The sequence below is a fragment of the Megascapheus bottae genome, chromosome 5 (assembly GCF_031878675.1).
Source record: "Megascapheus bottae isolate mThoBot1 chromosome 5, mThoBot2.hap1, whole genome shotgun sequence".
In the NCBI taxonomy this organism is placed as follows: Eukaryota; Metazoa; Chordata; class Mammalia; order Rodentia; family Geomyidae; genus Megascapheus; species Megascapheus bottae.
In genome coordinates, this window is record NC_143513.1 from 10681089 (window position 1) to 10698952 (window position 17864).

The following is a 17864-nucleotide window of genomic DNA, read 5'->3' on the forward strand; positions in this document are numbered from 1 at the left end:
CCATGGTGAGGCTTCTACTCCATTGATTCATTTCCTTATTCTAACAAGACAGTGGTGCTGTAGTTGCTGGAAACCCTGGAAAGCAGAGGCCATGTGGTGCTCCTGTGCATGTTGTGAAATGAGCCTTCAGCAGTGCATAGAATGGAGATGCTGGGAGGTGGACAGGATGATGCCACACACCAGACGGCAGCACAAGAAGGGAAGTTGCTTTTTCACTGTGTTAGAGAGAGCTATCGCTACAGTTGGACTTTCAGAGCAGCTTATTACCATGGTACCCTTGGGGACAGGGCTTTATAAGTGACCATAGATGGTCAGTGCTTCAGTACAACTGCTCTGCAAGTCTTGTGAGTTCTGGAATTTTCAGTCTTTTTCCTCAAGATTTTTTATTATTTTTTTTAATCTCTACCATTAGGACGTATGTTCTACAGGATGGATTCAATTGGTGTTACTATTTTCCCCCTTTCCCCCTGCCCGGCCCCCAGGTCCCACCATAGTTGAGACTCAATTAATGGGTGATTATAAAACATAGTTTTGTTTGACAGTCATGGGGCTTGAACTTTGCGCCTGGGTGCCTTCCCTGAGCTCTTCGCTCAAGGCTAGCGCTCTACCACTTGAGCCACAGCGCCTCTTCCAAAATGCATACTTTTAATGTGAATGTAATACGTAGCATGAAGATGAATTCCCATTTGAGTCAGCCTGTGGCAGATGAGATCTATCAACTTAGCCCTAAACTACTGGTGGAGGGAGGTCAGCTGTGGTTGTCATCTAGGTGGACTCCGCAGCACAAGGGATGTGGAGGAATCATTGGTGGAGGCCCCCCTCCCTCTCCCCTAGCTTTCCCTGACTCTTTTCCACCTCTGAGTGCTGCAGTGTGTGTGTAATGCCCATGGTCTTCTCTCCCCCAATTAGAACGAGAGTTCAGGGGTGGGGAGGAGGCTCACCGATTGGTTCTTAGTGCCTATAACATTTTCCAGTACATGGTAAATGATCAACTCCGATGTAAAACCTAGAGTGTTTTCACATGGTTCTCAAAGAGAAGAATTAGGAAAAATCCTAAAGCCTGCCCACTCTTAGCTTTGTCAGCATAAGAATAGTGCACAGAACATTGGAAATAAGAGCTTTAAACACTGCAGAGCTGAGGGAGTTTATTCTGTAGGTCCAGTGTGGCCATTCTGAATGAGGGTCTCCAAAGGAGGTTCTGCCCGCTGCTGCCCAGGCCGGTGGCTCCCTGGCACCATAGGCCTCAGCTCCCTCCATGCACAGGCCCACATTGTTTAGGGCCTGCACACCTGAGCTTTCCTGTCACCTGGGCACATTGCCCTCCTGTGGTTCTCAGAGAAGCCTCATCTCTCATGTCTCTATAGTCTCATGGATTGTTGGATTCTTTCTGCTGTTTTCATTTGTTCACTTCCTGGTACTGGGGACCCAACCCCGGGCTAGGTACTGTTGATGGACTGCTCAGTCTCCACCCACAGCTTTTTGGCTTTTACTTTGTTTTTCAGATAGAGTAACAGGTTTTTCCGTAGGCTGGCCTCTGGCTGCACTTGTTCTAACTCGGCCTCCCGATTAGCTGGGATTGAGAACAGGCCCGGGCCAGCATTAGTCCTGGCTTGTTGGGTTATTTCTTTTCCTCCTAAGAGTGGAATTTTTAAGAGCCACACCCAATCACCTTGTGACCATGGCTTTTCCACTAGTGAGGCACAGGGTGAGTTGGTGTCTGATGATTGGGGAGGCCTTGGGCTGCTTAGGGTTGAGCAAGTAGATCATGGCTCCTACCTTAGGCCCTGAACAAGAGCTTTTCTATGCCAGCCTGTAAGCGTTTCTTTACTGGATTTTTTTTTTCTTAAATCAAGATCCAGAAAGCTGGTTTCATTTACTCCTTGGCATTTATTGTCATAATTGTAATTATCTAAGCTCTCAGGTCTCCACTTTCCCCAACTATGAGGTAATACAATAAATTTTATGCTTATGCAATGCTTCATGACAATGTTGAGTTTGTCACAATATTGTGACAAAGGCACACAAAGGCAGGTAAGTGGTTAGCAGACTGGGCAGCGATTGTTTTTGTCTGTACAGAGGGCTTTCCTCTTCCTGGCTACAGCAGCAGCCTTTGCTTCTCACTCACTATGCTGTGAGCTTTGTCACAGGGCTGGGCTCCTGGATTAGCTCTGGCCAGTCCCCCTTCTTCTGGGTTCCTACTGATGGCTTCTATGGCCCTCTTCCCATTGTTTTGGGGGGGGGGGAAGAAAGGCTTTCCTGTAATAGAAGACAGTGAGCAAACTCTCAAAGAAAAGCGGAGCAGGGGCTGCTTGTCAACCCCAGGGGTCTGGCTCTACTTTTCTGACTCTGTCACTGTTTTTCACTTAGGCTATTTTTGAGTTCAAGTTCCCTACATGAGCCTTAACTAACACAGAGAACTAAAGTCCTCCTTCCAAATTTCAGACATCTGAATCTTCTATTTCACACTTTTTTTTTTAGGTAATAGGAAGATATTCAGTACTTTTTCACTGAGAGTAGTGTGTGTGTGTGTGTGTGTGTGTGTGTGTGCGCGCGTGCATTCTGCAAAAGTGAGTATGTACAAAAGTGTGTATGTGAGTATGCAGCAGTGAGTAGTATGTTTATCTGGCCACTGCAGGTACTAGATAGAGGTAGGGCTGGCAGGAATATCCAGTACAGATGAATCTAGGCCAGAGAGAGTCACCTCTGCCTAGGAGCCCAGGGCAGGTGTCACAGACAGGGTGGAGTAAAAAATCGAAGGAAAATTCCTTTCACTTATTCTTTTCATTCCAGCCTAGTCTCTTGCAAGGATGCAGAGATCTCTTAAATAGATGTGGCGGGGTTGGGGGGAAGGGGTTGGTGGTAAGAGGCCATCCAGTCAGCACAGAAGAAAGCAGCCCCAAGTTGTCCATGAATTGTTTCCATGAACTACTAGGAAAGTAGGGTTTTCTGACTAGTATAAGTCTAGGATCTCAGTGCTGACCCCTCATCAGTAATTCCTGAAGGACCAAGTGTGCGTGGGGCCCTGCTGTCATTTGAAGCAAAGTTCCTGAGTGGAAGTTTCCCCTGATCTCTGTAAAAGTAGTAGCCCCCCCCCTCCGTAACTAGTCAAAGTCATAGAGTTTCCTCCCCTGTAAGTCAATCCCCAAAGCCTTACTATTTCCCCTAAGAGGTATGGTGTTGCTATTCTCAGGGTATTGAGGGATGGGTAAAGTTCACAACTGGAGAGGACCTGAGAAATCATGGAACATCAAGAAAGAGTGAGAGATGATTCTGGAAAGGAATGTGAGGGCCAGGAAGTGATGCAGGGAATATTTAAGGGCGATTCTGGGGTTTGAATGCAGGGTTTTCTGTTTTGGCAAGGAAGGTGCTCTACCAATTGATCCCTGCCCTTGGTCAATTTTGCCCTCATTGTTTTTGAAATAAGGCCTCAGTTTCCCCCCAGCTTAACCTGGAACACTGTCTTCTTGCTTGCCTGATGCAGCTGGGATGACAGGCATGAGTCATGTTAGCTGTTACTGTTAAGATGATCCCCTGAGCTTTTTGGCTCAGTTGGCCTTAACTTATGATCCTTTCAATTTCTACCTCCCAAGAAGTTAGGGTTACAGCTGTTGAGCAGCTGGCACCTAGATAAATTTACTACTTGTTAAGCATGTTTATAGCTTAAGGAGGCATTTAACATTGTTTTCTGCTATACACCAAAAACGTCTTTTGTTCCCACATTTCCCTCTCAGAGATGACCTCCTCCTCCTCCTTCTCCTTCTTCTTCTCTCCCCCCCCTCTCCCTCTCTCTCTCTTTCTCTCTCTCTCTTCTTTCCTTCCTCCCTCCCTCCCTCCCTGCCTTCTTCCTTCCTTCCCTTCTACCCTTTCCCTTCCTCTCCTCTCCTTCCTTCCTTCCTTCCTTCCTTCCTTCCTTCCTTCCTTCCTTCCTTCCTTTCTTTTTTCATTTATTTTTATTGTAATTAATAGAAGGGTTACATTATATTCACCAGATAGAAGGTGCTTACTTCACATACATTGATACCCTTTCTCATGTCTTGGTCCCCATTTCCCTCCCCCCCACTCCCACCCCTCATCTTTTCCTCCCTTCCTTATCTGACTTCAAATAACCAAATATGCATATATACAATATATCAGATAACCAGGTGAAATACTGTAACAATATGAGATAATCAAGGGACAGCAAAAGAGATGAGAGATAGCATAGTATATTAAAGACAGCAATCACTCATTATATGGCTTTTGTTTCTATATCCTGGAGGTCCTTTCATTTAGCACCATACTATATGGCTTTGTTCTATTGTAAATCTCTGCTAGGAGAGCCCAAGGTTTCTACTGATTATGACAAATGAGGGAAACCATTGAGCCTATGTTCCTTTGAGTCTGGCTTACTTCACTGAATATGATTTTTTTCTAAATCTTTCCATTTCCTTACAAATGGGGCAATGTCATTCTTTCTGACAGCAGCATAGAATTCCATTGTGTATAAATACCACATTTGATCTACTCATCAACTGAGGGACATCTGGGTTGGTTCCATATTTTTGCTATGGTAAATAATGCTGCAATGGACATTGTTGTGCTAGTGGATTTAGTATGCCCTTGTTTCTAGATGATTGGGTAAATGCCAAGTAGTGGAATTGCTGGGTCATAGGGGAGCTCTATGTTTAGTCTTTTGAGGAACTGCCATACTGCTTTCCATAGTGGTTGAAGGAGTTTGCACTTCCACCAACAGTGTAGTAGTGATCCCTCCTGGCCACATCCCCTCCAGCATCTGTTGTTATTAGATTTTTTGATCCTGGCAATTCTAACTGGAGTGAGGTGGAATCTTGGAGTTGTTTTGATTTACATTTCTTTTATGGCCAGAAATGTCAAGCATTTCTTCAGGTGTCTATAGGCCATTCTTATTTCTTCTTCAGAGAAGACTCTCTTTAAGTCTTTGGCCCATCTTTTAATGGGATGATTGTTTCTTTGGAGATTAGTTTTGGAGTGATTCAGTTTTTTGAATTGTTGATATATTTTAGATATGAGGCCTTTGTCTGTTGTATGGTCAGTGAAGATCTTCTCCCACTCTGTAGGCTTTCTAGTTAATTTGCTAGCTATGTCCTTTGCCATACAGAAGCTCTGAAGTTTAATGCAGTTCCACTTATCCAGCCTTTCTCTGATTTGTTGTGTTTCTTGGTCCTTGTTAAGAAAGTTTTGACCTGTTCCAAAGAGACCTAGTATATCTCCTATTCCTTCTTGTAAAGTTTTCTTTCTTCCCTTTCTTTCTTTTCCTTTCCTCCCCCCCTCTCTTTCTTTCTTTCTTTCTTTCTTTCTTTCTTTCTTTCTTTCTTTCTTTCTTTTCCTTTCCTCCCCCCCTCTTTCTTTCTTTCTTTCTTTCTTTCTTTCTTTCTTTCTTTCTTTCTTTCTTTCTTTCCTTCCTTCCTTCCTTCCTTCCTTCCTTCCTTCCTTCCTTCCTTCCTTCCTTCCTTCCTTCTTTCTTTCTTTCTTTCTTTCTTTCTTTCTTTCTTTCTTTCTTTCTTTCTTTCTTTCTCTCCTCTTTCTTTCTGTCCTGGCACTTGAATTCTGGGCCTGGGTTCTGTCCTTGAGCATTTATGTTCAAGTTCAATCTACTACTTGAGCCACAGCTCTGTGTGGTTAATTGGAGACAAGAGTCTCATGGACTTTCTTGCCTGGGCTGACTTTAAACTGAGATCTTCAGGTCTCAGCTTTCTAAGTAGAATTATAGGCATGATTCACCACCAGTACCTGGCTCTTGGAGAAATTTTTTTTAAATTTCATCATTTCATTAAAAGGTTTAAGATGGGAAGGTAGTTAATCTAGGACTGTCATGGTAGATGACGGTCAGGGGGAGATTCGAGATGGGATTTAAGGCCTGGAGAGAAGACGATGGGACTGGGACATGACAATGAAATGAGAATAATCTACACACTTTAAGTTTCTAGCAGGGAAGGATGGACCTGTCTTCCAGGTTCGGCTGGTCTGGGATCTGTCAGTGGACTTGGCACCATGTGGTCTGTTAGGAGCAGGGAGGATAAGGCAGCTGATAGCTAAGCTAGTCGTGGACATGCTGGCCCGAGGCCTCTGGAATGTCCCAGGAACTGGTGACTGCAGTCTGGAGTGATAGAGGCAGATTGTTTGGGAGCTGTTTTGGGTTAGTCTTTCAAGTATCTGACCCAGAAGTAAAAAACAAACACACAAACAAAGGCCCCTAATAAAACGGAAAGCAAACAAACAAAACCCTCCCAACACAAAACAACTATCCTAGGACAAAACTTCTCTCCCATTGAGTTGGAAATGTCAGACACTTGAGCACGTTTTCCTGTATGTATGACCAGTTAATGGGAGATTCCAGGGTATGAAAATATCAGACAACTTTATATGTAGGGAACTAAGACATAAAGTATTACACACACACACACACACACACACACACACACGCACATATACATACATACACTCCCCCACACACGTACTACTGAGAAATCGGGAACGAAAACAAACTGCTAAGAGATAGTAACACTAAAGGAGTTGGTAACACTCCAAGCAGGCTTAGTGTTGGAGAGATGGTGTTAGAAGTTTTTAAGAAATAAGTTCTTAATGAGTGATAAAGGACAGGAAGTGGTATCCGCAAGGATAGTTAGGTCGTCACCTCAGAGGACTTTCTTTGCTCGAATACTAATTCAGATTAGTATTAGTATTTCTTATCAGAAATATTGTGCTAATGTATAGCTAATTATAACTCAGTATGTTGCAGCTCCATGCTTTTTATTTTGGCCAAGTTTTATCCTTAGAGCTGGGTTTCAGCTCTAAGCAGAGTGCGTCTCTGAAGGTTTCTTAGTGTTCTTTGGCTTCTGTAATGCTCCCATCAATTCCCGTTTCTCTCTACGGAGGGAGGCAAGTGCCTCTGTGACCTGCCCCAGAGCTTTTTGAAAGATGACTAAGAAAGGCAATTTGAGAATGACCTTCCCAGTTTCTCATTAGTAATTAAAAAGCCAGTCGTGTGACAAATAGAGCCCTGTTCCTTGAGGAACTGTCCTGAATCCATGTAAAGCCTCCATTCCAAAATCCTCTTAAAAGCTGTTTAAACAAAGGAAAGGAATCTTAATGAGCACAATCTGAAGTATTGACTACATTGTGAAATTATGCCATGTTTAGGAGAATATTTCGATCAAGACATGACATTGATAATCTTAATGACACATTTAATGACACATGTTTTGGAACACACACAGACACAGACACAGACCTCCCCCCCCCAATCTATGAGGAAACCTGAGGGTCACTTAGCAAACATTTCACCTTGTGCTTGGGACAGAGATCTGGGGAAGTGAGACGCAGGCACCTCCTTCAGGGAGTACTGCACTGTGTAGGCAGATGCAAAAATTAAATAATATTTCCACAAATAGCTATTTGCTGTGGTGCATGCCACAAAGAAATACAAATGCTCTGCACACTTTCAGCTTGTGGTCCACACTTGGGCCAAGACTCATTGAAGGTGTTTTTGAAGAAGTGATTTCAGTTGGAATGAGAAGACTAGGTTGATATTTGGTAGCCAGAGGGTGGATCTTCACTTGTTAGAAGAGCCAAAGATAGGAAGGATGGTAGCATCTCGAGGATAGGATTATGGCCAAGTGGCCCAGAAGAGAGAGGAGATGGGGTTGGAGTTGCAGCTGAGCTGGCCAGATGCTGCAGGAAGCCTCTGTTTGTAGGGATGGTGGTTTGAGGACTTTTGAGGCAACGGAACTGACAGGACCTGAGATGAGGTGGAAAGAGGAACCTGGAGTAATGTCCCAGATTTTTAGCTTGAGTACCAGTGCTGCTCATGCAGACCAAGCAGACTGAACAGAGAATGGGGATCATTTTGGGGTGTGATAACTGTGGAGTTCCTTATAGGTCACCCCTGGGGTGATAGAGTGCAAAGATGAGAAATCGAGTAAAGGGTCTGCAGATTAAAGAAAGGTCTGATTTGTACAATGTACAAGTCAGCAGAGAAAGAATTCTGTGTGTGTGTGTGTATGTATGAGTGTATATATAGAGAGAACAAGGAGAGAGAGAAAGAAAGAGGGAGAGAGAAAAAAATATGTATTTAGGCTACAGCCTAAATAGTCTGACAAAAGGTGTCAAGAGACCTGGCTAAAATCACCACGGGTAGCTATGCTGGAAGCTTTGCCTTGGCTAATTGGTATGGTGTCTGCCTGGGCACGGAAAGCCTGGGATGGATGAAATCCTCTCCAGTATCCCAAAGGCAGAAAGACACCACCTCCCAAGAAGCGAAAAGGAATGAAACCTTCATCAGGAAACTTCTAAAAGTACAAGGCAGGAACCAGGCAGCTAAAGCCCAAAGCTGAGAGCCCAGCTCAGTTTTGTGCTTTCTGGATTCCAGCTAATCGTGTTTATCCATATTCCACACCACCACAATCCTTAAAGGACTATAAACCTAGTGAATAGGTCATAAAAGAGTCACCCTAGAGCACTCCTGCCAAGTGTGTTTTAGGAATAGTTCACCTTTAGACAAATGTTCAGCCATCTGGTTTTCTCTACTTCTTTATTCCTGGCCTGAGGATGACTCTGAGTGCTCTATAATACCTTCCAATTAAGCCACACAAAATATGTACTTTCTTCAGTACTGAGTACTATTCCAGAAGGATGTTACTGTAAACCCTGTCTGCTGAGCCTGAGGCTGTGTAAATGCTTTCATGAGTAGCCTCCCCCGCATGACTCATTTGTGAAGCACAAAGACTAATACTAATAAATGGAATATCATAAACATTGTTTAGAACTGCCATGCCATCTATAAAACCACCCAAGTGAATCCCTGTTAAACAAAAGTTGTCAGAATTTTTCAAGGCACCCCTTTTGGGCACTTGGGTGTGGTTTTGGTGGAAATTACTATTAGAGCTTAGGAGATTTTGGTTTTAATGTTCTGCTAATTTCAGTTGGCAGAAGAGCTCGAAATGGATCCCGGGAAGGCATATACTAGTCTCCCCAGCCTCCTATGATTTGGACAACAAACTTATTTGCTTTATTCTGATTGTAGAGACTTCTAGAATCTGTGTCCTAAGTTGCTGACATAGACGATGCTACTGGAGATCAGGTTCTAGATGTGGTAGGAAGGCTCTCAGCTTCCCAGAGCTATGTATGGGAGGGAAATGATCACCAGCATCCAGGAGCACGTTGGAGCAAGAGTTGGAGGAAGAGCTGAGGAGTGGGAGACAGAAATGTCCCTGGGGTGGGCAAAAAGGCTTAGGAAAATCAGGCTGTAGTCATTGACCTTGAATGTGGCTGATGATACAGTTTTTGTTCTGGCTCACTCTACTGGGGCAGGTGGAAAATAGAAGATGGAAGGAATTCTCTGGATAAAATGAAAATCTGAGAATCCCTATCCTCTAGTTGCTGGGCTCTGTCTGTGAGGAGTAAGCGCCTGTTTTAAGCCTTTGGGTTTCAGCTCCACTCTAGAGGTACCATCACAGACACTGAGTACAAGCGAAGACTTTCTCACTTGATGTTGGTTTTGGTGAAGCCAGGTTTGCCGGGAGGAGGTGACAGAGCTCTGTCCTGTTCCGACACAGGCTCAACTCCTCATGGTAGAGAATTCATGATGAGAGGAAGAAAGCAGGGAATGTGCTATGTGGACTTAGGCAAGCCTGATCTTTCTATTTTTCCCCCTTCTTAGTGTCCTAATAAGAATGCTTGTTTAAGAAACAGCCCTGACATTCAGCTATAGGGAAAGGAAATAGTGTTTGATCTTCTAAAACACAAAAACAAAACCTTTGCTATCCAAAGATTTCTATTTTCTATGGAGCCAAGTCATATTCCAGGACCTCCAAGTGCTGGAATTCTTATTTATTTTTTAAACTCAGGTTTGGAAGAGAAGTGGACATGCACAGAGGCTTGGATTTCTGTGTCTGGCCAGCTGTCTGCAGGATGATGAGGGTGGGGAGGGCAGTAAGGAAGAGCCGGCTGGCCGAGGCGTGTGGAGCCCGGGCTGAGCCAGTGTAGATTTACTGTATGAGCTGGTGCATTTATAGGTGTGGCTTTCTGAGCAGTTGGCGTCTTTGGAATAGTGTAGCCTCTCTGCCTATGAACTTCACTGTCTAACACCAGACAGACAAGGCTTGCTAGAAAGCTACTTGGTCCCAGGAGCGGGGAGAAAATTGATTGTCTTATTTCCAGCTATTTCAGACAAACATTCTCTCAATTCTCTCTGCTCACTGTCCCCAGCCTCAAATTATCCTGCCAGAGACTGCCTTTGTTTGCACTTGGAGGTTATTACTTTTGGTGTGTATATTTGAGAGATGTCTGACACCATTTAGGAGCCTCCTTGTTCAAGACAGAGGGCATGTGACTAGAGGACCATTATCCCCAATAGAAAACCTACCAGGAAAAAAAAAACCTTACAGAACAATCCCTTAGAAAATTTAAGCAGAACCCAGCTCTTTCTTAATGACGGGGCCTTTCCAGTTTCTGTCATTTCATGGTTTATTTGTTTTTGTCTGGCCTTGGATCTTTGGCCAAGCAGGATAATAGAATCAGAATGCAAGTGGACTTTGTTGTGTAGCTCATCTGATAAGAATTACTGGAGCTTGCAAGAGAAGAGATTGTTTTTCTCCTGTAAAAATTCTGAAGGAAGGTGTTTAGTGATCACAAGCTTATATGTTTATATATATTCACCACATATATGTACTTATACATATTGATATTTACTCATTCAAAAAGATGGAAAGGCCAGCAAATAATCAGTGGCCAAAAAGTACAAATTTAGGTTTCAACATAGGCATCCAGGAAATGAAACCCTGAGAAGAAAAAGAAGAAGCATGTAGAGCCCTTCCAACTCCCAGTAGCCTGGAGGTTTAGTTCATACAAGTGTTGGAAGATGTGCTCCGAAGAAGTTTCTAGATCCACTCATTCTGTTTTGTCTGCATTCTGCATACCAATGAAAATCAAAACCAGAGGATCAGATGGTCATTCGCATCCTGGCTCATTTCATGGCTATTTGTGACATTTTATTGCAGTCTATTTTCCCACAAGTGAGCCACATGGGATCCAGCTTCACAAGAATGAGTTGCTTACCCTCCCTATCCCGGGGCGGAGGAGGGGGGTGTTGCTGTGGCCTCTCTGTTATGCTTGGAGGGAGTCTGTCGCTCAGCCTCCTCTCAAGGGAACCCATGTCTCACAACAGTGGTCTGGGTATTGGCAGTGGTATAGTCTCTGTAAGTAAGGATAGAGATATCAGTTACGGTCACCAGAAACTTGGGGGTTTCAGGTCCCAGCGTTTGTGTGTGTGTGTGTGTGTGTGTGTGTGTGTGTGTGTGTGTGTGTGTGTGTGTGTGTAGTTGTTTGTAGCCTTGTGCCCCACTGGGAGGCATCTTGCTGTCAACTTGAAGCAGAGTACACGTTTTGGTTTTCCCGAGCCAGCTCGTTAGAATATTAAGCCTATTTATAAACCTCATTACTGCACACACATATGGCTCTTATTCAGATACTCACTTTAGAGCAATGAGTGTAATTTAACATCAGTGTTCAGTCAGCTGTCACCCATCCGGGCTATTAGAAGCCATCCCTGGTCATCTGCCTGACTTCGGAAAACTTGATGTTCCCATCTGGCAGTGGGTTTTCTCAGTGCTCAGGCCAACTCCTAGGTATCAAAAAAATAGACAGAGCTCTCGGAGAAGCCTCATTCCCTCCTTCCATCCTTGCTGGTATACTCCTGGGCAGGGGCCTAGACCGCCCCCCCCCCCCCGTGTGGGCTTAGCTATGAACTTTCTTCCTTCCATGGCTGTGGGAGAGGTGAAATGAAGTTCAGGGTCCAGAAGATTTTGCTAGACAGCACAGCCATGAAGAGCTATGGGAGCCTTTTAAAATATTAGGGCTCAGTCCCTTGATGATGCTTCTATCACAGGTGAATGTAAATGGATGGATGACTTCAAGTGGAGTTTTAGAGTTCACTTCTGTCTGTATACCTGTACCTGAGAGAACACCCCCTTCCACACACACACCCCATTTGATACTGTTTGTACAAGCCAAAGCTCCATCGAAACACTCTGGACTTTAATAGGCATTGATTTCCAGTGTGGGCCAACAGTTTTTTAATTTGTGTAAAGAGGTAGAGGAATGTAGGCCCATCAAGAATGTAGTTTTAGCGCATGGTGTCTGAGGAGGCTTCTAGGTGCTATGTAGGTAAGATGCAGGCTAGTTCTATGTAAAGGAAGTTGTTGATACCAAGATTTGTTACAAGCAATTTTAGATGTGTGTAAGGATCACTAAGGTGTCAGTTCTCAAGTTTACAAGTACCCAGTTGTACTATTCGGAGCAATGGCCCAACTTAGACTTTAGAAGAAGCGTGGGACTCTGCTCAGTCAGCCACAGGTAGTGGGGGCTGGGTGCACAGGGGTTCCACATAGGGCTGTGGCTCATTCTTTACCAGTCCAAATTAGCATCTTCTTCCTTTGTGGTCCAAGTGATCCACGCTTAGGGACATTAAGGGCACATTTAGTTTTTCCAAACCAGGAGTATTTTAGTGTCCAGCTATTTGCTTGACATTCTTAAGCACTAATAGAAAGGATTTCTTTACAAGTGAAATGTGAAAACCTGTTGAATTATGGCACCTTTATTATCAACACAGGACCACCTGTTACAGCCTCCGGGCTGCCTGGTGATCAGTGACCTCTTTCACCACCCTGGGAAAGGGAGAGGTATCACCAGCAAGTTGTGAAGGTCACAAAACTTGTTGGACACATTTTATTAAATAAGGGATTTGAGCTCAGATAGGCCAAGCATCGTGCTTGTGGCCTTCTTAAAAAGCAAATTCAGGCACATGAATGAAGCCTTGCTCTGTGTGTGTTCACACGTGTGTATGTGTAGATCTCTATGTACATGCATATGCACGGAGTGTCAGCCAGTTTGGGGAGTACAGTTTGCAGAGCACCAACCAGGTCTTTGCTCAGACTGGCCCCAAGGTGATGAGCGATCTGCCTCCTGCTGGAGTGTGGAGTCACTGCTGCATCTCCACGCTACTGCCAGCTCCGCCTAGTCTCAGAGCAGATGGCTCCTGCTCCTTCTCATCCAGCTTCTTCATTATTAGTGCAGTCTAGCTGCAGGATTCCTGAGATTAGTGCTGTCCCATTCCAAGTTTCAGAAAAGTGTAAACTTAAATTAAGCTTGAAAAAGGCATAGAAAACTTTCCCCGTGTCTTTCAGGTAGTGAGTCAGGGAAGAATATTGTTAGAGTCCTTACCAACACAAAAGACTAAAAATAACCTGGGGTTCTTTGCCAGCTCATTTCCTGTTTTGGAATGGGAAGGAACTCAGTGGGCTTCACGGTGGCCAGTTTTTTTTTTTTTTATCTAGTATCTATGTTTCCTCCTGGAATCTTTTGATTTCTTTGTGTAATTTCCCCAGTTTTCTTTGAAGGTTTCAGAAGTGGCTTTTCCTACCAGGTGACGTAGGTTCTGTGCCCTCTGAATTAGTTTCTTAAGCTAGCTCCTTAGCTGCTTAGCTAGCTCCTTGGCCTCACTTTCATCAAGGCAGAAGCAGGATGACCTTGAGGGATTTGTCTAAGGATTGACCCGGCCTGGAGCAGAAGGGGCTCCCCAAATATGAGCTCCCCTACATTACTTCATTGGCTTTCTACTTGGGGTAGGAGATCACAGCTGTGGTAGACAGCCTTCCTTCTTTCAGTAGAATCATCACTAAATGAAAGGGAAACAGGTAATGAGAAAGCATTCATAGGCAGCTGCCATTTACCAAATCCAACATGGCAGACACAGAAACACCAGCAAACAGGGCTAAGCCAGTCTTCTCATGTCATTGCCACAGAGTAAGCACTCCACATCACAATGAGGCTATGTGATGGGAGCTCTGGTCCCGGGAACAGAGGGGTCTCATCCTGTGGGGCCAGGGAGGCCCTGAAGCAGCTCAGCTGAGAACTGAGGGGGAGGTACGACTCAGGGGACAATGACAAGTCAACATGACCCAAGAATTGGATCTTTGTCTTTCCTGTGCACAGTTGTTTTATTTTTCTCTGTTGTGCTTTAAGTGCAGTTCTCCAAACTCCACCGAATGGGGAAAGAAACGAGAGGGGAAGCATCATACCATGTGTACAGCTGAGAACACTTGTCTGGAGTTGAGGGATGGGAGAGTGAGTGGGGCTGAGTACCTCTTTCTCTGGTCTACCACATGCTTAACCCATATTTTGACCCACATGGGTGGTAGGCAGCTGCAAATAGATATTTGGCTAAAAGATATTTGTTGTTCAATAACTTTATAACAATTTGTACACAAGCCTTTGGGTTAAATTCAGAGATTCGTGCATCAGGATCCCTCATCTCAAAACTCAAAACTAGGGTCCCAGGGGCCCTGTGTTTTTAGAATGTGCAGCACCTGGTAAATTAAATACATGACCTCTATCCAAGGTCATCCTGTCTCTTTTACAAATGAAATGTGGCTTAACATAGCTGTTGCCTGAGAGGGAAAAGTAGGGTTTTGAATACCTTGTACTAAGGTAAAAAAAATCTATGTTCAAGCCTTAACTTACCTAGAATCTACATTCTTTCAGGGTTCTGTGGATTAATGACATAGAAGGGCACATTACAGTTTGGCGCTGAGAATGAAGCTGTTCTTATCTTTGTCCCTGTTCGATTCCTCCAGTACTCCAGAATACCTCTGTGTAGCCCTCAAAAAATGTACAGGAAAGCGCACCAACAGGAGTTGGCCTTCTGACCTCTGTAGACATCCTCAACTCTCTGCTGACAGGACCAATTAGGTTTCTGAGGAGAGGCCAAGGGCATCCTTTGATTTTTGCCTTTGATACATGCACTATCTCAGCCTGCTACTTTCCAGTCTTTCCAGAGCTCCTTAGACCAACCTGATAGATTATCCTGCTAGAAAAGCCGAGGATAGGGCCATGGGTTCATGCCATTGCTCCTTATGTAGTTGAAACCTGGACAGGAAGACACGTGGAAGGTCCAGACACGAGAGAGTAGTCAGTGCCTGCTCATCTCAGCTTTTGAGAGGACGACAAAGTATTGTTTTAGAAGCTGGGACATAGTAGGAACCACTCAAAGGACTTGACCTTGGGGAGTTATATTTTGCTATCCCACCTTTTCCTCATGACAAGGTACTGATGATCCCCACATTATAGATGAAGCAGGAGTTCAGAGGGGTAGAGCACTCACTCTACTACTGCAGAGCTCCATTCCTGAGCCATTGTGGGACAGCCTTTAGTAGAGTAAACAAGCATCCCCACATCTGAATATTCCTATGTATAGGAGCATCTCTGCACATAGCTGTGGATGTATGTATGTGCAATTTTAGAAAGTTATTCTATATGATAATACTCTGTCTTTAAAACTTGGAAGATCCATAGAATACAAAGAGTGATCCATTAACCAATGGCCTGCAAAGATGGCTGCCATTCTGGTGTTTCCTTCCAGATAAGCAGGTATCTAGAACTGTCTGGGGAGCAGTGCACTGCAGGGTTTACATGACATGCTGCTTTTGTCACCTCATCCTCATCCAATATGGAACAGGTTTTTGTTTTAACACAGAGGTGAGATGTTGCATGAATTTCCCTTTCCTTCCCTCCCTCCCTTCCTCCCTTTCTCCCTCCCTCCCACTTTCCATCCCTCCTTCTTTCTTCTCCTCTACTAACATGTATGATGTAGCAGCCAGTTAGCCAGTCAGTAGTTTGAGTGGATGCAGTGCCGTGACTGTAATAGGAAAGCAGATATGGACCAAAGAACATCTGGGAAGCCTTGTGCCCTGTTTGCTTCTAGACCTCCTTCATTGTTCCCTTCTCATCCCTTCTTTGGACATCTCAGGCCTACCTCACAGTTGATCTGCATGATGACATGTTTATATTTTCAAAGGTACTTTCTGGGCTTGGGAGAAGCAAGTACCATGCAAGCTTCATTGCTAGCATCCTCCTCCCACATAAAAAGAAAAGGCAAACCCTTCAATGGACCTGATTGCCAGGCATGAGGTAATGGTCACGATATGAGAACCCACATCATAATTACCAATGATTTAATATGTTCTAGCCATAGAAATATTTTATAAGCCTCTGCCTACTTACTATGATCTTGTGAATTTGCAGACAGGAAAACGGGGGTTTGGACTTAGATCTTTCTGCTTTTTAAAGCCTGACTTTAGACAAGAAGTTATAGTCTCCCCAAGGCGGTAGAAAGGACATAGCAAAGCCTCTTAGCACTTAGGATGCTTTTTTTTCACTGTTAAGGATAAATATATGTACATCCAACCATAATACACATGATCCAACAATTCTCAGCTTTTAGCTGGACTTTGAAATCGGTAAAGTTTCCCAGAGCAGCCCTTCAGGAAAGGAACCCCCAGGAGTGAGACCTCCCAGGAGATCGAACCCCAAAGTGCTAACTTCTGTACTACTAGAATACTCCTTTCCCCAACTCCCATGAAAGACTTTTCTGATGATACCTTTCTGCTTCTTTTCCTACAGGAGGAAATATAAGAAAACATCCCAGAGGTAAGAGCATCTTTCCGGTAGTGGGAACTTTCTGGAAGCTGCTCAGCTGAGTCATTGGTGGCTCCTGGTTGGCTGGAATGGTTAATAAACAGTCTGTTTAATCCTTCTCACTGAGTTGCCTGCTTTCTCTCCCGACCTTACCGCTGCTGGAATTAAAAATTGATTGAGGCCTGCAGCGAAGCCCAGCAGAGCTGGCCAGTGATTTTAACCAAAACCTTCACCAGCCAGGGCTGGGCTGAGGGTTAATGAATGAGGAACACAGAGATCTTTAAAAACTCATTTTAAGGTCTGAATTCTCCTTTGCTTCAGATTCTCCTCTGGCCAATTCACTGAGAAAATGCTGTTTCAGTCAGTGCATAGGCACAGATTCCAAGGCCAACAATTGACTTTTGATTTGTGTGTGGGAAGGGTAGTTTGGAGAAGAATCTGTCATGCCTTCCATGTTGCCAGGGCGTGGAGATGTGGAGGCACAAAGGGGAAATGCTGGTTGGGTTCCTGGATGTGCTTGACAGGTGTTTTGACCTGAGGAGGCTGGAAGAGACCTAATGGACTCTCCCTGACCTGCTCCCTTGTGAGTGCAACACGAGTAGTTTGTTGTTTCAACATGAGTCTGAGTGGTGAAGGCCCTGTTCTGGTGGGGTCCTGTTTCTCAGGGCACATGTGATTTCAGCTCCCCACCAGAGGGCCTTGGGCAGATACTGCTTGGTTTGGGGGAACAGTGAGTGTTCTGGTGCATTTTGTACTTGTGAAGGTGGAGAGACTGAGTGCAATCTTTAAACCCAGAATAATGAAGTGAGCCCTGGAAATGTCGTGTGTACCATAGGTAACACTTAGTCACTGGTTTATTTTAGAAATTGTATGTTTAAGGAGTTTAACATATTTTAATATACATAGAAAAACATTACTGTAGTCAAGCAAATTAATATATCTAGTCCCTTGCTCCCATATTTTATTTCATCAGTTCATCTTGTATGCAGTGAGGGCTGCCATAAATTTAGTTGAGAAATTACGACACATCACGCCAGCATCAACTCTTGACTCTTCAAATGACACTTTATTTCCTAAGCTTTAGCTATGGATTTTCCCAGAGAATTGTGGTCTTAGAGGTTTAGATGTCCACGGCCCCTAGGAAGAGGTTTAGTGAACTTGTGGTCAATTAATTTATTTGTAGTTTATCTAAGGTGTGTGTGTGTGTGTGTGTGTGTGTGTGTGTGTGTGAGAGAGAGAGAGAGAGACAGACAGACAGACAGACAGACAGAGCCAGAGAGAGCACTTTTCTGAGTGAAGTGAGGAAAAGTTCTTACTTTCAAAGTCACCCAGGAAACCCCACAGATCTGTCAGGATAATATATTATTATTAATTAT

At 44.1% G+C, this 17864-nt stretch overlaps 1 protein-coding gene across 5 annotated transcripts in view; it reads left to right on the forward strand.

Annotated features, from left to right (window-relative positions):
- The window catches only part of Pde1c (phosphodiesterase 1C), a 213462-nt gene that overhangs the window by 48472 nt on the left and 147126 nt on the right, over positions 1-17864 (forward strand). For 4 of the 5 annotated variants that reach the window (XM_090332681.1, XM_090332678.1, XM_090332679.1 and 1 more), the window contains exon 2: positions 16474-16500. The exons of the other annotated variant lie outside the window; for it this stretch is intronic. In XM_090332681.1, the coding sequence (XP_090188807.1) occupies positions 16474-16500 (27 nt within the window). The remainder of the gene's footprint in view (positions 1-16473; positions 16501-17864) is intronic. 5 annotated transcript variants of the gene reach the window in all.